At 42.7% G+C, this 25,133-nt stretch overlaps 2 protein-coding genes across 4 annotated transcripts in view; one reads left to right on the top strand and one right to left on the bottom strand.

Moving 5' to 3' along the window:
- The window catches only part of cfdp1 (craniofacial development protein 1), a 270,776-nt gene extending 253,372 nt beyond the window's left edge, over nt 1-17,404 (bottom strand). The window contains exon 1 of the mRNA XM_068049505.1: nt 16,511-17,404. Coding sequence (XP_067905606.1) covers nt 16,511-16,571 — 61 coding nt within the window. The 5' untranslated portion in view covers nt 16,572-17,404. The remainder of the gene's footprint in view (nt 1-16,510) is intronic.
- The window catches only part of tmem170a (transmembrane protein 170A), a 41,625-nt gene continuing 32,965 nt past the window's right edge, over nt 16,474-25,133 (top strand). The window contains exon 1 of one of the 3 annotated variants that reach the window (XM_068049508.1): nt 16,474-16,778. Coding sequence is in view for 1 of the 3 variants with exons in the window: in XM_068049506.1 (XP_067905607.1) it covers nt 17,293-17,407 (115 nt within the window). In the remaining 2 variants the exon portion in view is untranslated. The other 2 variants (XM_068049506.1, XM_068049507.1) reach the window with 2 other exon arrangements.

Raw genomic sequence — 25,133 nt, forward strand, 5'->3', positions numbered from 1 at the left:
CTGGGCTGGATGTGCCTTTGTCACGTCCAGTACTCAGGTCAATGTTGGGTGGTCCGTCCAATTTTATTTTTATTGTTTCTTATAACTGGGTTTGCTGGGTGGCTTCAGAGAGTAGTTCAGAGTCAACTACATTGCTGTGGGTCCGGTGCCAAACTGGGTAAGGACGAAAGATTTCCTTCCCGAAGGGCCACCAATGAATCAGATGAGTTTTTACAAGAATCTAGTAGTTTCATGGTGACTATTACTGGCACTAGCTTTTCGTTCCAGATTTTTTAAAAAATTAACGGAGTTTAAATTCCCCAACTGCTGTAATGGGATCTAAACTCATGTCTCCAAATCATCAGTCAAAGCCTCTGGATTACTAGTCCAATAACATACCATTATCCTGCTCGAAATTGAATGACCTCAAGTTTACAAAGGGTATAAGGTGGAAAGCTGGTCAGGAGAGCATTGTAGTAGTTAAGTCTAGGGGCAACAAAATCATGTATGAGGGTTTTAGCAGATGAGCTGAGGCAGGGACAGAGTCAGGCATGTTATGGAGGTGGAAATAGGGGGTCTTAGTGATGGCACAGATATGGGTCGGTAGCTTATCTTGGTGTCAAATATGACACCATGGACGCAACAATTTGGTATTGGCAGTTACCAGACAGACGGACGGAGTCAGTGACTCGGGAACTGAGCGGATCCAAAGACAATGGCTGAAACAAGGGACAGAAAACCCTGCTGGGAGTAGTTTATAGGCTACCTAAAAGTAGCTGTCAGGCAGAGCTGACATCAGGAAATCAGAGGTGCATGTAACGAGAAATACAGTGATCATGGGGAATTTAATCTTCATGTAGACTGAGCAAACCAAATTTGTAGTAATAGTGTGGAAGACAAGTTCATGGTCTGCACTCAAGATTGTCTTCTAGATCACTGTGTCGAAAAACCAACTAAGAACAGGCTATTTTAAATCTAGTATTGTGGAATGAGAGAGGGTTAATGAATAACCCCATAGTAAAGGAGCCTCTGGGGAAGAGTCATCATGATAATTTGAGAGTGATTTAGTTAAGTCCAAAACTTGGGTCCTAAAGTAAATTACATAGCTAAGTGGAGCAGGTTGGCTAATTAGATTGGAATACTAGATTAAACGATATGCTGGTAGATAAGCAATGGGAAACATTTAAAGAAATAATTCATAGTTTGCAACAAATATACATTCCCTAGAGGTATGAAAGCCCCATGGGAAAAATGGTCCAACTATGGCTAACAAGAAGTTAAAGATAGTTTTAGATTAAAGGAAGACAAAATGTTGTCAAAAACAGCAGTAAGCCTGAGAATTAGGAGGATTTTAGAATTCAAAGACCAAGAAGTTGATAGAGAAAACAGAATGAGAGTAAACGAAGAGACATATGTAAAAAAGGAAGAGATTAGAAAAAGTAAAAGTGGGTTCTTAAAGGCAGAGACAGGAGAAATTATAATTGGGAATAAGGAAATGGCAGACATTAAACCAATACTTTTTAATCTGTCTTCATAGTAGAAAACATTATAGACATTCCAGAAGTAATGAGGAGCCAAGGGTCTGGTGAAAATAAGGAGTTTAAAAAATATTAGTAAAGAAATAGCACTGGCGAAATTAATGTGATTAAAACCAACACATTCCCTGGACCTGATGGCCTGCTCCTTAGGTTTTAAAAGACGTGGCTACAGAGCTGGGGATGCGTTAGTTTTGATCTTCCAGAATTCTCTAGATTCTAGAGCGGTCCCCACGGACTGGAAGGTAGTAAACGTAACCCTGCTATTCAAGAATGGAGGGAGAGAGAAAACAGGAACTATTGGTCTATTAGCCTGCCGTGATGTTTCGCCCAAATGGAGAGTTTAGAATTAGGGATTACAGTCTCAGAATAAGGAGCTGGCCATTTAGGACTGAGGGGAGGAGAAACTTCTTCACTCAAAGGGTTGTGAATCTTCGGAATTTTCTGATCCGGCGAGCTGTATTTAAGGAAGAGATCGATAAGATTTTTGGATACTAAGGGAATCAAGAGAAATGGGAATACGGTGGGAAAGCGAAGTTGAGGTGGAAGATCAGCCACGATCTTATGGAATGGTGGAGCAAGCTTGAACACTCAAATGGCCTACTCCTGCTCCTATTTTGTGTAGTCTTATGGCAGTCAATGATGATTTACAAGAGCCCTCTTCCTGCCCAATTTGAAACAAATCTGTAGTCCACTTAATGTTATCTTTCAGCACCATCTGTACTCCACTAGATGCTGGGATCAGAGACGAAGAAGCGACTGCTATGCTACAAAGTTCATCCATAAACACATGACGATAAGGCTATTCTATGGACACAAATGGAGTAGTCAACTAACATGGTACTTCCTATCCCTTCTAAATTTACCACTTTACAAACAAGCCAAAATGATCTTGGAATTATGGTGCCATAGCTGCTACTGAAATGTGGCTTAAAGAGCTAGAAAATTGCAGCTCAACATTCCTAGTTACATGGTTTTCAGACGAGACAGAGAAGGGATTAAAAAAAAGGGGGAGAAAATATTGGTTAAGGAAACAATCACAGCTGTGAGGAGACATGATATGCTAGGAGCATCAAATGAGGCCCAATGGGTTGAACTAAGGAACAAAAATTGGGCAATCACACTGCTTGGAGTGTACTATAGACCCCCCAGTCAGAAAGACACAGAAGAGCAAATACATAAGTAAGTTTGGAGAACTGAAGAAACAATAGGCCAGTGATAGTAGGGGATTTATTAACTGGGATTAATTCAGTGTAAATGTTATAGCGGGCACAGAATTTTAAAAATGCATTCAAGAGAACATTTTTTTTAAAACCAGTACATGGTGTTACAACAGAGGCGGGAGCAATGCACTTAATTCAGTCCTACTACTCCACAGGTCACAGCATATTCGTAAAGTTTCCCACCTACCAGAAAAATAGCCAAATTAATCACTTCATTTATCTCCAGAATAAAGCACGCCAAACCAGGTTTGTTTAAACAAAATTAACTATTTAATAAACCAAGTTTTAAATGATAATGAGATGAATCTATATGTCTGTAAGGATTTTATAACTCCTTAATCCTCCTAACCCTCATGCACACACATACATTCAATTGCTAACAGTTAACCGGGGAAAATGGAAATTTGGCCTTTATAGCAGTTTCTCAGGAATAATAAAATAACTGGGTTGTAACTTCTGGTGGTATTTCCCAATTCAGTGAAGTGTCCCAGAGTCAAATTGTCAGATGCCACTTGATGTCTCTCCTGGTGAAATTAATGAACAGTCTATGATGGGTAGGCGTTCAAGGTAGTTGGTTTGCAGCAGGCATCACACAGATCTTTCAGCAACAGGCTGTAACAACAGATCTATTTAATTTTTTAAAGTAGTAGTCTAACAGTAGAAACTTCCTTGAGAGTTCAGGAACTTCCAAAAACACAAAAGTCAACAGGACTTACTCTCAGCAGAGGAGCCTTCTCCACAGAGCACAGCAATTCAGAATTCACTCTTCAGACAGGAATTCTTGAATGGAGGCAACAGTATCTTTGCCAAACCTGAAGCACAGGCTTTCTCTCTCCAAAGCAGTGTTCTTCCACAGAGTGTAACAATTCTTCTTTTCTCTGGGTCTCTTCCTCTTTGATACAGGAATTATGTTTTCAAGAGGGTTTCTGGGCTGTATGCCCAGCCAGTTTCCAGCAGTAACTCTTTCAGGTGCTCACTGCCCCCTGCTTTCTTCTTTCACTGCCAAAATGGAACTGAAAGCCTGCAGCAGTCCAAATCACAAGACTGCCGTAAATCTTTCTGTTGCTTGGATACCAGTTTACAGCCTGCACTCTTCAAACGCTAAATGTCAACATGAATTCACTGTTCAGTCTTTTCTTTTTCCAATCTTAAAGGCACACAAACCTCCCAGTTTGTTTTAAAAAAACAAAACTCTTCTGACATCTCTGCCCTTGGAGAAATGAAACGCCACTCTTGAATGTGTTTCTTTACATTGTAAACCAAAAATTGAAAAAAAAACATTTTAAACATATTTTCACATTCATGCCCTCATTCATTCTACTAATAGTTAACACAATTATTCTTTGTACCATGGTTACTTAGGTAACTCAACAAGGTTAAAAACAAGGTGACAAAGCATCGGCAATAACATTGTTTTTTCCCGAAATGTATACAATTTTCAAGTGATAAGGCTGTAACAATAAACCCCATCTAAACACCCTAGCATTTTGGTTTTAATTTTCTTTTTACAAAGGTTGTCCCATTTAGCCAATTGCAACCTTCCAAACATAGTCTCTCAGTTGTTCCATATTTTCCTTCCAAGTGTCCCTATGGACCATCACCTCAGCCAGGTGAACTGCACAGTTAGGAACACTGGCCACTACTGGGTTCGCTATTCTGAGAAGTTTCTAGAGTACCCATTAACCTGTACTGTATCACTTAATACTGAAAAACCCCGTCCAGTATAACAAAAACTGATTCTTCCTTAGCTTGGGGTGTTAAAGGAATTTGATAGTATCCCTTCAACAAATTTATGTTTGGAAGAAACATAGCACTGCCCACTCTGTCAATACAGTCTTCTAAATTAGGAACTGGGTAGGAGTCTGCCTTCGTTACTGCATTGACTTTTCTGTAGTCTATACAAAGTCGAGTTGACCCGTCAGGTTTAGGCACTAATACTATTGGTGAACTCCAGCTGCTTTGACTAGGTTCAATTAAGTTGTTTTCCAGCATATATTGGAGTTCTACTTTTACTTGGGTTGGTTTGTCTGAACTTAAGCAGCAAGGATGTTGTTTTAAAGGAACGGATTCCCCTATATCCACATCATGTGTGGCTAAGGTTGTACATCCCAGCTTATCTCTACAGACTCTTCAAAATGTCGTGAGTAGCCTGGTTAGGTCTTCATGTTGTTCTGCATCTAAGTACAAAAGCATGTTGTCCAATTTTCCTAGCCATTCTGTGTTCACTAACCAGATAGTAGGAGTTTCAATCTGAGAATTGTCTAGGCCTCCTTCTGCCTCATCTTCACTATTCTTTTCCTTCTCAACAGTCCCCATTACCTGACATACCTGTACTGGCTTATCCTCCCCCCTGTGATAATACTGCTTTAACATATTGATAGGATACAATCGATTATTTTTCCGTGGATCGAGGTGTCAATCAAGTAATCAACCTTACCCACTCTTTCTGACCACTTTATATGGACCACTAAACTGTGCTTTTAATGGTTCGCCCTGTAACAGTAACAATACCAATACTTCAACCCCTGGTTGAAAATTTGAGGTCTTTGCCTTCTTGTCTTCTCATTTTTTCATATTGGTTTGGGATGCTTTGAGGTGTTCCTGAGCCACTTTGCAAGTTTTTGTGAGCCTTTCCCGGAACATAGACAAATAGTCTAGCATCAAAGATTCATTCCTTTGTTCCAAGAACCTGTCTTTGATAAACTTTAAGAGGACCTCTTACTTCATGTCTATAAACCAATTCAAAAGGACTGAAGCCTGTAGACTCATTTGGCGAATCTCTGGTAGCAGATAAAAATCTAGCCCTTTATCCCAATCATGCGATATTCATTACAGTATGCTGTAATCATTGTTGAGAGTTTGATGGTACCTCTCTAAAGCTCCCGGTGTCTGTCGGTGATATGCTGAAGATTTCAACTGTCTGATACCCAAATTGCCCATAACATCATGAAATACTTTTGACATGAAATTAGAACCTTGATCCAATTGAACTTCAAGTGGTAATCCATATCTCAAAGAATTGGTTTAACTTCTCTACTACTACTTTCGCAGTAACTGTCGTCAAAGGAATGGCCTCTGGAAATTGAGTAGCTGTATGGATGATATGTATTGATGTCCTGCTTTTGTTTTTGGCAAAGGTCCGACACAGTCTACCAATACCCTACTAAATGGCTCCTTAATAACGGGTATAGTAATTAGTGGTGCCGGTTTTATGGTAGGTTGCGGTTTTCCCACCATTTGGCATGTATGGCATGTCCGACAACATTGCTTTACATCCTTTGTAAGGCCTGGCCAGTAATAATGCTGACTTATTCGTGATTTGGTCTTCCGAATCCCCCTGTGCCTTGCTAGAAGAATGTCATGTGCTAACCTGAATAATTCTTGGTGATATTTAGGTAGTACCACTATCTGTTCAACAACTGTCCAGTCTTCGTCCACAGATCTATGAGGCGGTCTCTACTTCCTTCTCAAAACCCCATCTTCAATATAATAGCCTTCCGGAACTCCTTTCGCTTCTGTTTCTGTCAAAGCCGACTGTGCTATTTTATGTAACTCTGGATCAGCTTGTTGTGCTGCAATTATAGAAGATTTGTTAAACATATCATCAGGCTTATCCAAATCCCAAATAAAGTTTCAGATACTCGGCTATCTGTCTGTGGTGCCAATTTTACCTCCGACAATGGAATCTGTTTAGCCATTGCTCGAGTTACTACACACACAGGAAATATTCCTGGAACTTGTTCCTGTAATTGTTCCGTTTCTTTAACTTCACTTGATTTCTCTCTGGCTACAAGAGAAACTGATATTTTTGATCTGGCCAAATCATTCCCTAGGAGTAAGTCAATTCCCTCTACTGGCAAACTATGGACAACTCCTACAGTTACCATCCCAGATATTAGGTCACACTTTCGGTGCACTCTGTATAAAGGTACAGGTATATGCTGCCTGCCAATTCCATTAACTAAAACTTTGGCGTTCAGTGCACTCTCTGATGGAAATGTTATACCTTTCCCCAGCAAGAGAGTTTGGCTAGCTCCTGTATCCCCAAGAATAACGATAGGTTTTGTTGCCTCATTTAAGGGATATGGTGTTACTTTTCCCTTTGACAAGAATTCATTATAACTTTCAGGTATCTTATTAAGATCTGCGCTCACTTTAGTTTTTGCATCTGGTTTTACAGCTGCCGTTAAAGCTGTGACAGCCTGGTCTGCTGTACTTTGTCAGAACCTCTTTCTCTGCAGTGACTTTGTGTACCCCAACAAGTCCCAAGGGTTTACCTCGTAACGTACAGCATTCCGACCAAAGATGACCCACCTTGTGGCAATGATAACACTTCGGCTTGCAGACCTCACTTCTACCCTCAGCACCTTCCTTTCTGGCCTGAGGTGATCCTGGGGCATTCCTAGTTGTTCCTTCTTGTCCCTGGTTATTTGCCTTCCTTTCACTCTCCCATTTCCTATCCTTCTCGGGTTTGTGGGGGTGACGGACAAAAGATTTTGGATTATTTACAAGCTCAATATCATCAGCAATTTTCGCTGCTCACCTGGCTTTTAAAGCTTCCAGGTTATCTACACGAGTTCTCACTACTGAAGGGATTGAATTTTTAAACTCTTCCAAGAGAATCAATTCTCTAAAGGTTCTCATACGTGATTTCCAACTTCAATGCAACGATCCAGCATAATCTCCCTGCTCTTATATTCTATACCTCAGCTAATAAAGGAAAGGATTCCATATGCCTTCTTAACCACCTTATCGATCTGTCTGGCTGCCTTCAGGGATCTGTGGACATTCACTCCAAGGTCCCTCACTTCCTCTACACTTCTCAGTATTTTCCCACCAGTCATGTATTCCTTTGCCTAGTTTGACCACCCCAAATGCATCATCTCACACTTCTCAGGGCTGAATTCCATTTACCACTTTTCTGCCCGTCTGACCAGACCATCAATATTTTCCTGCAGTCTACAGCTATCCTCCTCGCTATCGACCACATGGCCAATCTTTGTGTCATCTGCAAACATCTTGATCATGCCCCCTGCATTTATGTCCAAATCATTAATATATACCACAAAAAGCAGGGAACCCAGTACTGAGCCCTGCAGAACACCACTGGAAACAGCCCTCCAGTCGCAAAAACATCCATCAACAATTGCCCTTTGTTTCCTGCCACTGAGCCAATTTTGTATCCACCTTGCTGCATTTCCCTAGATCCCATGGGATTTTATTTTTTTAACCAATCTGCCAGGTGGGACCTTGTCAAAAGCCTTGCTAAAGTCCATGCAGACCACATCAACTAAACTACCGTCATCTATCTTTCTTGTTACTTCTTCAAAAAATTCGATCAAGTTGGTCAAACAAGATCGTCCCTTAACAAATCCATGGTGACTATCCTCGATTAACATGTGCCTTTCTAAGTGACAGTTTATCCCGTCTCTCACAATAGATTCCAATAATTTGTCCACTACTGAGGTTAGACTGACCGGCCTGTCTATCATTATTACTCAGTCTATCTCTCGCTCCCTTTTTAAACAGAGGTACAAAGTTAGCAGTCCTCCGGCACCACAATTGTATCCAGTGAGGACTGGAAAATGATGGTCAGACCTTCTATTTCCTCTCTGGCTTCTTTTAACAGCCTGGGGTACATTTCTTCCCACCCTGGTGATTTATCAACTTTCAAGGATGCGAATCCCATTAAAACTTCCTATCTCCCTATTTTTTTTAAAAATCACATCCAATACTTCACACTCCTCCTCTTAACTACAATATCTGCATCGTCCCTCTTTTTTTTAATGAAGACAGACACAAAGTATTCATTAACAACACCAACATCTTCTGCCCCTACACATAGGTTACATTTTTGGTCTTTTATGGGCCCTACTCTTTCCTTGGTTATCCTCTTACTCGTATTGTATTGATAAAACATCCTTGGGTTCACCTTGATTTTGCTTACTAATATCCTTTCATGCCCTCTCTTTGCTTTCCTAATTTCCTTTTTGATTTCGCCCCTCCACTTTCTATACTCCTCGGCTTTCTGTCGTATTGAGTTCTTGGTGTCGGACATAAGCTTTCTTTATCTTACCCTGTAAGCACCTTGAAATGCATGGGGCTCTAGATTTGGCCGTCTCACCCTGTTTCTTCATGGGAACACATTTTCTCTGAACCCCTTGAATCTCCCCTTTGAATGCCTCCCACTGATCTTACACTGATTTACCTTTAAGTAGCTGTTTCCGGTCCACTTTCGCTAAATTACTCCTCAAATTAGTAAAATTGGCCTTGCCCCAATTGCAAACTCTGCCTCTTCTTCCAATTTCAAATGTTGGACTATTACATTAAATATCTCTGCGTTTTTAGCACCCAATTTCAACTCGAACCTCAATTTTGCTGCCAATTCTAACAATTTAACCTTGGTTAAAGTTTTCAAGTCATTGAGGGATACGTTTTCCTTTCCCAGAAACCCTGCTGCAACTGCTAATGCCATTCCAATAGTATAGCCTTTACCCATATATACATGAAACCAGGTTTTTTTCCCTCTTTAAATTATTACTCCCCTTATAATTCACATAATTAGCATTGGACTTAAATCCCACAAGAACCCCCAATTAATATGTTACTACCGAGGCAGAAACTGTTAATTCAGTCTCACTGCTCCATAGGTCACATACATGTAAAGTTTCCCACATACTGAAAAATAGCCAAATTAATCACTTTATTTATCTCCAGAATAAATCATGCCAAACCAGGTTTCTTTAAACAAAATTAATATTTATTAATAAACCAAATTTTAAAGGATAATGAAATGAATTTATATCTAAGGATTTTATAACTCCTTAATCCTCCTAACCCTCATGCACACACATACATTCAATTGCCAACGGTTAACCAGGGAAAACGTAAATATGGTCTTTACAGCAGTTTCTCAGGAATAATAAAATAACTGGGTTGTAACATCTGGTGGTATTTTCTAATTCGGTAAGGTGTCCCAGAGTCGAATAGTCAGATGCCACTCAATGTCTCTCCTGGAGAAATTAATGAACAGTCTATGATGGGTAGGCATTCAAGGTAGTTCGTCTGCAGCAGGCGTCACACAGATCTTTCAGCAACAGGCTGTAACAACAGATCTATTTAATTTTTTAAAGTAGTAGTCGAACAGTAGAAAATTCCTTGAGTTCAGGAACTTCCAAAAACACAAAAGTCAACAGGACTTACTCTCAGCAGAGGAGCCTTCTTCGCAGAGCACAGCAATTACAGAACTCACTCTTTAGACAGCAATTCTTGAAAGGGGGCAACAGCAACTTTGCCACACCTGAAACACAGACTTTCTCTCTCCAAAGCATTGTTCTTCCACAAAGTGTAGCAATTCCCCTTTTCTCTGGGTCTCTTCCTCCTTGATACAGGAATTATTTTTTCAAGAGAGTGTTTTCTGGGCTGTATTCCTGGCCAGTTTCCAGCAGTAACTCTTTCAGGTGCTCACTGCCCCCTGCTTTCTTCTTTCACTGCCAAAATGGAACTGAAAGCCTGCAGCAGTCCAAATAACAAGACTGCCGTAAATCTTTCTGTTGCTCGGATATCAGTTTACAGCCTGCACTCTTCAAACGCTAATGTCAACATTAATTCACTGTTCACATTCTTTTCTTTTTCCAGTCTTAAAGGCACACAGACCTCCAGTTTTTTTTAAAAAAACCTTTATAACAATAGCAAGCCCAACATGAGGCAGTTCTGGACTTAGCTTCAGGGAATGAAGTTGAGCAGGTGGAAGTGGTATCAGTGAGAGCATTTTAGTGGCAGTGATCATAATTCTGTTAGACATAGAATAGTTATGGAAAAGGATAAAGATTGACCAAGAGTAAAAACTTTAAATTGTGGAAAGGCAATTTTACTAAGCTGAGATGGGGTTTGGCAAAAGTGGACTGAAAATAGCTGCCTGAAGGTAAATTAGTGTTTGGGCAGTGGGAGGCATTCAAGGAGGAGATAAAGCCGGCTCAGAACAAATATGTTCCCACAAAGAAAAAAGGGTGGGGCTCCCAAATCTAGACCACTACTGCCCCCATCACCCCACCCCCAGATTCCAAAGAGTATCCAAAATAGGATAAGGCAAAAAAGGAAAGCTCATGTCAGATGCCAAAAGCTCAATACTTTTTTAAAAAATTCTTTTCCGAGATGTGGGCATCGTGGCACGGCCAGCATTTGTTGCTCATCCCCAATTGCCCTTGACAACTGAATGACTTGCTAGGTCATTTCAGAGGGCAGTCAAGAGACAACACATTGCTCTGGGTCTGGAGTTACATGTAGGCCAGACTAGATAAGGACTGCAGATTTCCTTCCCTAAAAAGGACATGAGTGAACCAGATGGGTTTTTATAACAATTGATGCTAGTTTCATGGCAGCATTACTGAGACTAGCTTTCAAATCCAGATTTTTATTAATTAATCTTATTAATTAATTGAATTTAAATTCTAACTGCTGCAGTGGTGGGATGCCCCAGGACATTGGCCTGGGCTTCTGGATTTACTGGTTTGACATTACCACTATGCCACCATCTCCCCAATACTGCAGCAAGCCTAGAGAAATATAGAAAGTGCAGGGACAAAATTAAAAAGGAAATTAGGAAAGCAAAGAGAGGGCATGAAAAAATGTTCGCAAGTAATAGCAAGGAAAACCCAAAGATGCTTTATAAATACATAAAGAGCAAGAAAATAACTAAGGTAAGAGTTGGACCGGTTAGAGACCAAAAAGCTACCTTGTGTGTGGAGGTGTAAAAGACACGGCATAGTTCTTAAATGAATACTTTGCATCGGTTTTCACTAAAGAGGGGGAGAAGCAAATATTGCAGTTAAGGAGGAGGAGTATGAAATATTGGATGGCATAAACATTGTGAGGGAGGAAGTATTAAGGTGCTTAGCATTCTTGAAAGTGGATAAATCACCAGGTCTGGATGAAATATATCCCAGGCTGCTAAGAAAAGCAAGGGAAGAAATAGTGGAAGCTCTGACCATCATTTTCCGATCCTCCCTGGAGGTATGGTGCTGAAAGACTGCTAACATTGTACCTTTGTTTAAAAAGGGAGCAAGGGATAGTCCAAGTAATTATTGGCCAGTCAGTCTAACCACAGTGATGGAGAAATTATTGGAAAAGGTTCTGAGAGATGGATTAATCAAGGCAGAGACAGAGAAAATCTGAGGGAAAACAATGCTGGAGATCCATAGATAAAAGCAGTAGCGGGGAGTCAGCGGGAGAGAGAGTCAGAGAGATAGCGAGGCCGAGAGAATCAACAGGAGTCAGTGAGAGCATCGAGAGAACAAATCAACAACAAAAAAAAAATCAAGGAGTGACATCACTGGACAGCAGTAAGGTGATTGGTTGTTCAGAGAGCCCCAAGGTGAGAAGCGGGTTGCTGAAGGAGTTTGGAGATAGAGCAGCAGAGCAGAGTGAGCGTGAGTATCAGGGAGCAGGTTAATAAAAAAGTATTGTCAGCACGAGCGAGGCATGTATATTAGGAGGTGAATTAATTATGAGTATTAGCACAGAGCCAGTCTAAAGACATCAGTTTAAACAAGGTACTAACTAGATTCTAAAAAGAGGAACTAAAGATTTTTTTAGATCATGGATGGACGGTTGAGACCTGTTGTTTGCAATTCCTGTGACACATGGGAACTTCAGGAGACTTTGTGTGTCTTGGGGAGCACATACGCAGGAAGTGTCTCCAGCTGTTTGAGTTTAAGCTCAGGATTTCCGAGCTTGAGGGGCAGCTGGAGTTATTGCAGAGCATCAGGAAGGATGAGCATTTCCTGGATCGTACACTCCAGGAGGTGGTCGCCCCACAAACAGTTAGGAGTTCAGGACAGTAGATGGGTGGCCATCTGAAAGAGTAGGAAGAGGCAGGAAGTGCAAAGTCTTTGAGGTGTGTGCCACTCTCAAACTGGTACTCAGCATTGGAGACTGCTGGGAGTGACGACGCCTTGAAGGAGTGCAGTCCAGACCATAGCACTAATGGGCAAGGGACTGCACAGAAGGGAACAGGAAAGAGCAGCAATGCAGTCATTATAGGAGACTCCACAGTTAGGGGAACAGACAGGCATTTCTGTAACCATCGTGAGTCACCTCCCTAGTGGCAAGGTAAAGGACAACACGGAGAGGGTGCAGAATATTCTGCAGGAGGAAGGGAGTGAGCCTGAAGTTGTGCTACACGTCAGTACCAATGACATAAAGAAGGCAGTTATTGAGGTCCTATGGTCACAATTTCAGGAGCTAGAGAGGAAGTAAAAAAGTAAGACCTCGAAGACATTGTAGTATTGGAATGAGAAGATGTCCTTGATGGGGTAAAAATAGAATCCATTTGATTAGAGTTGAGAAGAAAGGTACGATCACGTTATGGGGGGTATTCAATAGGCCTCCAAATAGTGAGAGAGACAGACAGAGGAGCAAACCTGCAGCGAAATCACAGAGATGTGAAAGAACTATACAGTGGTGATACTGAGGGACTGTAATTACCCAAATATCAACTGGGATCTTCTTCTTTGGCCTCCTTGTCTCGAGAGACAATGGGTAAGCACCTGGAGGTGGTCAGTGGTTTGTGCAGCAGCGCCTGGAGTGGCTCTAAAGGCCAATTCTAGAGTGACAGGCTCTTCCACAGGTGCTGCAGAAAAATTTGTTTGTCGGGGCTGTTACACAGTTGGCTCTCCCCTCGCGCTTCTGTCTTTTTTCCTGCCAACTGCTAAGTCTCTTCGACTTGCCACACTTTAGCCCCGCCTTTATGGCTGCCCGCCAGCTCTGGTGATCGCTGGCAACTGACTCCCACGACTTGTAATCAATGTCACAGGACTTCATGTCACGACTTCATTATCCCAAATATCAACTGGAATAATGTCAGAGTAAAGGGAAAGGAGAGGGAGAAATTTCTGAAATGTGTTCAGGAGAACTTGATTGACTTGAGAACTTGATCTTCTTGGTCCAACTAGGATCTGGTGCTGGGGAATGAGTTGAGCCAAGTGGACCAAACGTCTGTGGGGGAACATGTGGGTAAGAGCGTAATGGAGAACAGTGTGGAACAGTCTAAAGCAGAACTTCTAAATTGGAAGAGGGCTAACTTCAACGGGAAGACAGAGGATCTACCATGGTAAAATGGAATCAAAGACCAACAGGAAAAAACATATTGGAACAATGGGTGACTTTTAAGGAGGAGAAGTTTCAGGTACAGGCTAGGTACATTCCAAAAAAGGGTGAAAGGTAGGGGAACCAAAGCCAGGGCTCGCGGATGATGAGGGAGATAGAGAATATGATGAAATCAAAAAAAAAAGATGGTGTATGAGGCATGTCAGGTGAATTCTTCAAGTGAGAACCAGGCCAAATACAACAAGTTGAGAGGGGAAGTGAAGATGAAAATAAGACTGGCAGAGAGAATATGAGAATAGAATGGCAGTTAACATAAAAGGGAACTTAAAAATCTTCTACTGGCATGTAAATAGTAAGAGAGTAATAAGAGGCGAGGTGGGTCCTATTGGGGACTAAGAGGGTGAGATGTGCTTAGCCGTGCAGGGCAAGGCTAGAATACTTAATGAGTACTTTGTATCAGTTTACTAAGCAACAGGATGCTAACAAAACAATCGGTGGAAGTAATAGATGGGGTGAAAATTGAAAGGCAGGATATACTGGAACGGCTGGCTATGCTCAGACAGGACAGGTTGCCTGGTCAGATGGATTACATCCCAGGTTGCTGAAGGACGTTGGGGAGGGAGGGAGGGGTGGAGGGGGGTTGGTGTTGGCGAGAAGGTGCCAGAGGACTGGAGAATGGCAGATGTGACATTCTTATTCAAGAAAGGGTATAAAGGTGAGGGTGGTGAAAGCAGAGACAATTATTGATTTCAAAAGGAAATTGGATAGGCACTGGAGAGAAATAAACTTGCAGGGCTATGGGGATAGAGCAGGTGAATGGGACTGACTGGATTGCTTTACAGAGAGCCAGCATGGACTCAATGGGCCAAAGGGTCTCCTTCTGTACTGTTATGATTCTATGGCAGTATGTATTTGTCAAGATAAGGTTACGGTCATGTCTGACTTGCTGATTGAATTTTTTGAGGAGGTAAAAAGGAGGGTTGCAGGGGGTAGCATATTTGATGTAGTCTAGGTGGATTTAAGAAAGGTTCCATGTTGCAGATTGATCAGAAAATTAAAAGCTCATGGGTTCCAAGGGTAAGTGGCAAGTTGGATCCAAAATTGGCTCAGTGACAGGAGCAAAGGATAATGGTTGACAGGTGTTTCTGTGACTTGAATTCTGTTTCCAGTGGGGTTCCACAGGACTCAGTACTGGGTTCCTTGCTGTTCATGGTATATGTCAATGATTTAGACTTAAATATAGGTTACATGATTAAGAAGTTTGCAGATGATATGAAAATTGGCCATTAATTGACAATAAGGCAGAAAGCTGCTGATTACAGGCAGATATCAATGTACTGGCCAGGTGGGCAGAAAAATGGCATCCAAAGAAGCGCATTTGGGAAGGGCGAACGAGGTAAGGGAATACACAACAGATAATAGGATTCTGAGAATTGTAGAGCAACAGAGGGACCTTGAAGTGCATGTTGACAAATCTAAAAGTCGTACAGCAGGAAGATGGTCAAGAAGGCATGTGGGATATTTTCCTTTATTGGCTGAAGCCTAGAGTATAAGCGCAAGGAGGCTATACTAGAAATGTATACAACACTTGTTAGACTGTAGTTAGGGCAATGCATAAAGGTCTGGTCACCGCATTAAAAGGAGGATGTGATTGCACTGGAGAGGGTACAAAGGAGATTTACGAGGATGTTGCCAGGAATGGAAAAAGGATTGGATAGACTGGGGTTGTTTTCTTTGGAACACAGGAGGCTAAAAGGAGATTTAATTGAGGTATATAAAATTATGAAGGGCCTGGTAAGAGTGGATAGGAAGGACCTACTTCCATTAATAGAGAGATCAATAATTAGGGTGAATAAATTTAAAGTAATTAGTAGAGGATTAAAGGAGAGTTGAGTAGAATTTTTTTTCAAGCATATGGTGGTGGGCGTCTGGAACTCAATGGCTGAAAAGGGCAGTAGAGGCAGACAGCTTCATCACATTTAAAAAGTACTTGGATATACACTTGAAGTGTTGCAACCTACAAGGCTATGGACTAAGAGCTGGAAAGTGGGATTAGGCAGGATGGAGTCTTTTTTGGCCGGCGCAGTCATTATAGGTCGAATGGCCTCCTTCTGTGCCGTAAACGTTTCTATGAACGTTACAGAACATCCATAATATGTACTTCTCTTATAGCACGAGCAGTATTTCACAAAAGGAGTGGTTCTACTGGAAACAGCGGCAATTCAAATGCCCCAAGCACAAAATAAAATTTGCAAGAGGAGATGGGGAATTTCGAAAACCAATAGCACTACAAAATTTGCATTGATGTAAAGTGGTTTCAGCATTGTATCAATGCAAATGTTATTTATGTGTGAGATATGTGTAGAAGCTCATTGAGAATGTTTAAAGCAGAGATTGGCAAATTTCTAAATACAAATGACATAAGGGGATATGGGGGATAGTGTGTGAAAAAGGCACTGAAGTGGAAGTTCAGCCATGTTATTGAATGGCGGGGCAGGCTCGATGGGTTGAATAGCCTACTCCTGGTCCTCTGTTCCAATGATCGCCGGAATAGAATTCAGGCAGGAGGGAGGCGTCACCCTCCCCGTTCTATAAATGCAGACAGTACAGAGCGGCCACCCTGGGAATGACAGCAAAGGTGCTGCTGAATTGAAAGAATACATTTACCTGAGGGCTCGTAATCCGCATCCTCCTCCGACGAGTAATTCTCCGACTCAGAATCCGACATTCTTCCTCCCGGGAAAGGGTTCCCGGAACGCGGCCTCTGGCTGCACTCCAGCCCTCAGCAGTCCGGACGGTGGACCACAACGGACACTGCGATCACCGCTCCACGGGAACACATTCAACACAACCTTCAGTCACGGTCAAAATTTCCGTTGCATCGCCAACTTCAAAAAAACAAAGTAGTACCATCTCACGACGACAACAACCACGGGTAATAATGCATTTGCCGTGAGGAGTTTTAAAATAGAATTAATACCGAATCGGCCGACTGGAAATTCAAGAATATATTTTAACCACAAAACAGAAATCTCAATCGTCAAATTTGATTCGCTCCAGCTGCTCTTTTGTAACGTCACACAGTTCTACAATATGATTGGTCAAACTACATGCTAATTAAGATGATGCAACCATGAGCTGGAGTGCCCACCTCCACTCGGATTTGATTCGCTGTTATTGGTGAACGAGGTCATGTTTTGCTCTCTTTTATTGGTCATTTTAGATGACGTGTGAGGAACAGCGGTGCCGGCTGATTCGTTGGTACCGTTGGCCGAGACTGGGGAGGGGGCGGGCAGAGCGGCGCCGTTTCTAAATGGCGAAAGGGAGCGTCAATCAGGTGGCGTCACCTTATCTTCACTGGCAGCTTCGCTTGTCTCGGGTCGTTGTGATGGTGGCTGTCTGGACTGTCCATTGGTTTGAATGGTAGGCTCTGTGTTGATGGCGGAGCCATGCAGAACGGCGGCAGCTTGTTGGTGCATCAGATCCTGAGCCTGGGCCTGGTCCCCCGGTTCGAGAACGCGACCTGTCCTGGAAACATCACCACATCCTTCTGCCAGTTCTCCGGTGAGTGAGGGCGGCTGTAGAGGGAGTGGTGGGAGGACGAAAGGTGGCCGGACTGTTACTGCCGCTGCTCCTCCTCCGCCTCCATGGTGAGAGTCGAACATGTCAGAGGGGGGGGCGGGGAGTGTTGGGGGTAAACCAGCCGCCGTCTCAGGGCATTTGGTCGGGTTTTTGCTGGGTGCAGGGTTTTATCTCTCTGGGATTAGATATCAATTCTCCATATTTTCTGAACGCCTGTGGCACATGCTACCACCACTGTCCTCACACCAATACAGATTATATAAGTAGTTTAGACAGGATTATACTTTCAAATTGGACAGTTTGAAAGCTTATATGATAACTCGTTGCTATTGAAAAAGAAACAAAAACATGAGGCATCAGAGTCAGAACGTCTGAAGTTCACTTTGGTGTATTTTGCACTTCGCTCTGCCTTTCCCTCCCCGTGGAATTCTGAGTTTTAGATACTTTGACATCTAGCCTCCCGGTTTCAAGTGGAAAAAATTAGTCAGCCTCCACGGAATTTAAAAGTATTTAATGTGTGCATTTGAATCTTTCTTTTCTTTGGCCTCCTTATCTCGAGAGACAATGGGTAAGTGCCTGGAGGTGGTCAGTGGTATGTGGAGCAGTGCCTGGAGTGGCTATCAAGGTCAATTCTAGAGTGACAGGCTCTTCCACAGGTGCTGCAGAAAAATTTGTTTGTTAGGGCTGTTGTACAGTTGGCTCTCCCCTTGCGCTTCTGTCTTTTTTCCTGCCAACTGCTAAGTCTCTTTGACTTGCTGCACTTTAGCCCCGCCTTTATGGCTGCCCGCCAGCTCTGGCGAATGCTGGCAACTGACTCCCACGACTTGTGATCAATGTCACAGGACTTCATGTTGAGTTTACAAAAACTTCTTTAAAGCAGAAACATGGACGGCCAGTGGGTCTGATACCAGTGGCGAGCTTGCTGTACAATGTGTCTTTGGGGATCCTGCTATCTTCCATGCGGCTCACATGGCCAAGCCATCTCAAGCGCCGCTGACTCAGTAGTGTGTGTATAAGCTGGGGATGTTGGCTGCCTCGAGGACTTCTGTGTTGGAGATACGGTCCTGCCACCTGATGCCAAGGATTCTCCGGAGGCAGCGAAGATGGAATGAATTGAGACGTCGCTCTTGGCTGACATACGTTGTCCAGGCCTCGCTGTCATAGAGCAAGGTACTGAGGACACAGGCTTGATACACTCGGACTTTTGTGTTCCGTGTCCGTGCGCCATTTTCCCACACTCTCTTGGCCAGTCTGGACATAGCTGTGGAAGCCTTTGCCATGCGCTTGTTGATTTCTGCATCTAGAGACAGGTTACTGGTGATAGTTGAGCCTAGGTAGGTGAACTCTTGAAACACTTCCAGAGTGTGGGTGCCGATATTGATGGATGGAGCATTTCTGACTTCCTGTCCCATGATGTTCGTTTTCTTGAGGCTGATGGTTAGGCCAAATTCATTGCAGGCAGCCGCAAACCTGTCTGAGACTCTGCAGACGCTCTGCGCATTTGAATAGGATTGCATAAACAGGAACGCAAAACTAAAGTACCTCGTAACCACTATCTACCATGCAACTGCAGTCAAAATGTTTCGACTGTCGTTTCCTCTCTTTCATTGGTTTATCCCACCCTGTTTTCCCAATGCAAATAGTGTCGTCCTGCTGACAAATTGTACTCAATATAGCCTCACTATAATAAACATCCTCTTCTGTCAGAAGGCCAAATACACAACCACATGCCGGCAGCCTAGATCAAAGCCCTGCACCTCCTGGATTATGTCGATGTTTGAGTCAAAGATCTAAATGATGTCTGTTTCACTGGATCCATGCAGGGAACTGATGCCTGATGGACAGATCATTGATTTGTTCAATTGGTGAGGAACATCCACCTAGCACCAAGACATTGTAAGATCCAAAAGTCCAAGAGGAAGAAGATCAATGTCTCAGCCCTAAAGCAGCCCAACCAAAGAGAAATTCTAATGCAACTTATCTGGAAAATCTTCACTCGTCTGACTCCATTTCAGAACAGTGTTACAGCCAGTTGAGTAGGAGGTCTCAGGCTCCCCACTTGCCCCTTCCTCTTATTTGACTGCAACACTGTTTATTCCTTTTAAACAGTGGTTGTGCTTAGCACCTCTGAGTGTTTTACCTTTTTCCTTTACTGAGATCATGAAAGAACCAATCGGATGGTTTTTCTTGAGTTTAAACAAGAGGTACACTTTAACCCAATTTAACAAAACAATTGCTAGTAGATTACAGGAGGGAAATACATTTGGTGTTTGGATTAAAGTCCAGAATAAATGGAACTTAAATACAGTCTGTAAAATGGGTGATCCAGTAGTTCTTGGCTCCAGCTGTATTCTTGAAGTTCTCGGTTGGTCAAAGTGTATTTTGGCTGGCCTGCTTTGTTCAGGGTTTTCCTGAAGGCAGAGTCTGTAGCTGGCTCTCTTCCCCTTGTCACTGGCTGTAGCAGTCTGTAGGCTTGGAGGATCCCCCAGTTGCAGACGGTTTTCACTTGATGTTTTCTGGAGAGAGACGGAGGAGAAGCAGCCTGCTTTGCTGCTGTCCACTCGGTTACTGCCTTGTCTGCTTGTCTGTTTCTTCAGAGATGAACAGGCGGTTACATGGTTCTTCTCAATCTCCTTTGCTTCTAATGAGGTTTTTCTGGAACCTTCTAATGAATTTCAAGGTTCTACATGCCCCAGGATGTCCATTCACACTTGGAGGTTGGTTCTTTCAAAGTCAATGGGCGGGGATGGCCTTGACTGCCAATGCCATCCAATCACTTAAAGCAAGCCATTGTCCTGATTGGGCGGCTTGTTAGACTTTTTGTCTCCAGTCCAATGTCCTGGTATTTCAGTTGTAAATGACAGTGACCATCTTAACTGTTAGTTTTTTTTAAAATTACTTATAGGGTTTTTGCCATTTAAAAGTCTATAAGGTAAGTTTCCAACCAATGAAATTAATATTTCCCATTTGGCATATAGGGTTTTCCTGACAGAACAAATAAAGTCAGCTGTACTAGACTCCTGTGTCCAGACCATTGGATTTGAGCATCATCAGGACTGGTTCGATGAAAACAATACTGAAATATATAACCTCCTGGAACAAAAACAAGCAGCCTTCATTGCCTGGCAGAACAACCCAAGGTCGCAAGTCAAGAAGGCAACATTCCAACAGTTCAAGGCTGACAAAGACAGATCCGGAAGATAAAGGACAAGTAGTGGGAAGAGAAAGCCAGAGAAATCCAACAATATGCTGACCTTCATGACTTGCAAAGCTTTTCTGAAGCCACTAGGATCATCTATAGACCAAGGTCAAATAGACAAAATCCCCTTTGCTCACAGGATGAGATCTCTCTCAAGGATGACTGCCATCCATCAATGCTGGAAAGAACATTTTCAACAACTCCTCAACCATGAATCCACAGTGCAACTGATACTCTTCAAGCTATCCCCCGGTATCCTGTGGTAGAATCCATGGGTGAACCACCATCAATGGGAGAGCTGCAAAAAATAATCAAACGGTTGAAAAACAGCAAAGCCTGCGGCTCGAATGGTATTCCAGCTGTGTTCTTCAAAGCTGGTGTGCTTTTGCTCACATCAAGACTCCATGCACACTCATCCTATGTATTTGGGAGGAAAAAGAACCCCTCCCTCCTCCTCCTCCTCCCTTCGCCCCCACCACCCCCGCCCGAATTTAGGAATGCGACAATTGTAACTATCTTCAGGAAGAGAGATTAAATCATGCTGTGGAAACTATCAAGGTATTTCCCTCTTGTCCATGTCAGGGAAAATCCTGACACACATTCTCATAAATCACCTACTTCCTGTGGCTGAGGAAATCCTCCCAGCGATAGTATGGCTTTGGATCTTCCAGAGGAGCCTTTGACATGGTCTTTGTTGCCTGACAAATCCAAGAAAGGTGCTGAAAGCAACATCAGGAACTCTTCAATCACTGACCTGACCAGAGCATTTGACTCAGTAACTCTGTGCATTGTGCTGTCAAGATTTGGATACCCAAGAAACTTCAATTGCTGTATGATCTGGTTGTAACTCTCTTGAGTGAGAGATCTGAAACAGAGGCCTTCAAAATCTGGATGGGAATCGAGCAAAGCTCTGTGATGGCCCCCATACTATTTACAATCTATCTGACAGTGGTTGCTCACCTCATCAAAGATCAGCTGCTCTCTGGTATGAGTGTTAAATACTGCCTAGATGGAAAACTGTTTTAAGCTCAGTCACCTCTGTGCCAAAACTAACCTGACCACCATAGACATACACAATCTACAGTTTGCGGACAACTACAGTATCGTTGCCTACTCCACCAGATTTGCAAGCCGCTCTCGATCTCTTCAAATTCTGCATACATGAGACACTGCCTGTCCTTGAATGTTGCCAAAACAAAACTCATATCAACCCACAGCTGGTCAACCAAATACTCCATCTCCCATATATGGTGAAGGAGATAGAGATACAGCACTGAAACAGGCCCTTCAGCCCACCGAGTCTGTGCCAACCAACAACCACCCATTTATACTAATCCTACATTAATCCCATAGTCCCTACCACATCCCCACTGTTTTCGTACCACTAGGGGCAATTTACAATGGCCAATTTACCTATCAGCCTGCAAGTCTTTGGCTCTGGGAGGAAACCGGAGCACCCGGCAGAAACCCACGTGGTCACGGAGAACTTGCAAACTCCATGCAGGCAGTACCCAGATCGCTGGAGCTATGAGGCTGTGGTGCTAGCCACTGTGCCACCCAATGAGATGCTGGAATATGTTGAGCACTTCCCATACCTTGGCAGCCACATCTCTCAACAGGCCACCGTTGACTAGGAGATCCAACACTGGACCAGCTGTGTCAGCTCAGCCTTCTACAAACTACAGCAGCGTCAACAAAGAAGTCCTAGTGTACAGAGAAGTTGTTGTCACCACACTCCTGCAGTGAGACCTGGACTGTGTATCGACACCTAAGAGCACTAGAGAAATTTTATCAGTAATACCTCTACCACATCCACCGGATTCAATGGGAGAACCGTCGAACAAACGTTGGTGTCCTCAAAGCCAGCTCCATAAACATTCAGGCAAAACTTTTGCAAAACCAACTTTGATGTATTGGACACTGTGTTCGGCTGGCTGAAAACCATCTTTTACCACCCCCCCCCCCCCCCCCCGCCACTCCCCCGGTCCTATTTTTCCTCAACTCTGAAATGGCCAACATTCCAGGGGAAGGCAAATCAAATGCGTCAAAGACACTCTGAAGCTCTCTTTGAAGTGTGGCAGCATTGATGTTGATAACTGGTCGCAAACTCCTCCCAATCGTTCAAAATGGCAACAACTTGTCCATCAAGCTGCAACATGCTTTGAGCCCAAATGCCTTGCTGAGGCAGAGCCACAGCAGAGAAGGAAAGAAAAGGAAGCAAATCCTGCAATCCGGATCCCACTACCTCATGGTATGTCCTGGCCCATGTGCCCAGAGAATCGGCCTCTTCAGTCACCTGAAGACCCGTGGCAGAAATTTGCAACCTTGAGTCAACTTCCTCCTCATATTGAGGGACAGCCGACGATGAAGTTCCTACAGTTTACTGTGCCTACTATGCTGCAGTGTAAAATTTTTTCCAGCTGTGTAGTGAACTCAGTAAATAAGTTATCTATTTCAGATTTATTCATTTAAATTGTTCTCTACTACTTTCCTAACACAGATTATACTTTTTTCTTCCCAACTACACCCCACCATAATTTCCACCGACTCACTCTGCCTTCTTTGCAGGTTGCAGAGCTTGAATGTTTCAGTCTTTGGCATATCATAGAATGTTTACAGCACAGAAAGAGGCCATTTGGCCTGTCATGTGTATGCTGGCTCTCTGCATGTGCAACTCCCCTAGTCCCACTCCCCTGCCTTTTCCCTATAAACCTGCAAATATTTTTTTATTCAAATAATTATTCAATTCCCTTTTGAAAGCTACAGTTGAATCTGTTTCCACCACACTCAGAAGAAGCGCATTCCAGATCCTAATCACTCCCTGTATTCAAAAAAAAAAAATGTTTGTCATCATGTCTCCATTGTTTCTTTTACCACTCGCCTTTAAATCAGTGTCCTCTGGTTCTCAATCCTTCAGCCAACGGGAACAGTTTCTCCCTATCTACGCTGTTCAGACCCCTCATGATTTTGGACACCTTTCTCAAATCTCATCATAATCTCATTCTCTTTTCTCCAAGGATAACAGCTCCAACTTCTCCAATGTATCCACGTAACTGAATTTCCTCATCCCTGGAACCATTCTCTTATTCTGCACTCTCTAATACCTTCACATCCTTCCGAAAGCTTGGTGCCTCTGTTACAACCGAGGCGGGAGGTGTACACTGTTTATTCTAGTTCCACTCTCCATGGGTCACGATGTATATTTAAATTTTCCCACTTACCCATATAGTCAATCATATACTCTATTTTTATCCCATAATAAAAACACACCAATCAGGTTTCTTTAATGAACACCAAAATTTTCAGTATATTATAAAACAAGTCTTAACCAGTAATGAAGCAATGTATAAACACACAGATTGAAGTATAACAGTTCTCTTTTTACCTTCACCCCTCACACTCTCACGTCCATAAACCGGGTACTTGCTCATTCTTGAAAAAAGAAGATATGGAAAGATGTCCTTTGTTTTGGTTTGGCATACCAAATGCGTATAGACGGCTGTCACTAGGATCTTCTGAAAACAGTTCTTTCCAGGCAATGTTGAAGATCAGTTTGAGTAAGCATTTCCAAGAAATGCAGCAACAGGGGATTGGTTCCCACACATTTGATAGGCAGGGTTTCTTCAAATACAGGAAGAAAGAGGAGACTGACACACTGGATATGTGGGGTTCTTTCCAAGAGGGAGATGAACTGGCTTTTCTTGGCAGGCAAAAACTAACTGTCTTTTTTGACAATTCAAATTGAAACCAAAAACATTCTAAAAGTCAAGAATCCTGACTTCTATAAATCTTGACCTGTCGCTTCTCCAAGTCAAAACAACAATATCCCTGCTGGTATTTTATCTGAAAACCGGTGCCTTCCAGTAAGGGCTTGTTTACAAGCCAAGTCCAGGAATCCTCCTGGTGACTTTTTTTTAAAAAAGAAAATGTCCAGCACCTATTAAAGCTTCTAGATGAATCAATGTCCACAATTCAACTATAAGTCCTTAAAACATATTTTACAAATGTAGAAGCCCTCTCATAACACCTCCATCCTCGGAAAAATGAAACACCATTTTTAAATGCGTTTCATTACAAAGGGGAAAATAAAAGATGGAAACATTTTAGAACACATTTTCACTCTCCTACCCGTTAACTCTTAACCTGTAGTTAATACAATTTTGCTTTGTACCATCTGTGCATGCATATAACTCAAAGCATCTGCAATTACATTATTTTTTGCCCGCAATCTGGATAATCTTTAAGTGATAAGATTACTTTAGTAACTCCATTGCAGTGATCTGGCATTTTGTTAAATTTTTCCACAAAGTTTATTACCAAATCAGTCAACTGCAACCTTCCAAACAGAGCACCCCCCCCCACAGCTTTTACAAGTGGTCCTTCCAAGTGTCACTGTATACCAGCACATCAAGGTAAATCACAGTGTTAGGAATACTGGCTATCACTTGATTCACTAGTCTCTGAAAAGTGGCTGGGGCATCCCCTAGCCTGAATGGCATCACTCAGCGC

The sequence above is a fragment of the Heterodontus francisci genome, chromosome 17 (assembly GCF_036365525.1).
Source record: "Heterodontus francisci isolate sHetFra1 chromosome 17, sHetFra1.hap1, whole genome shotgun sequence".
Lineage (NCBI taxonomy): Eukaryota > Metazoa > Chordata > Chondrichthyes > Heterodontiformes > Heterodontidae > Heterodontus > Heterodontus francisci.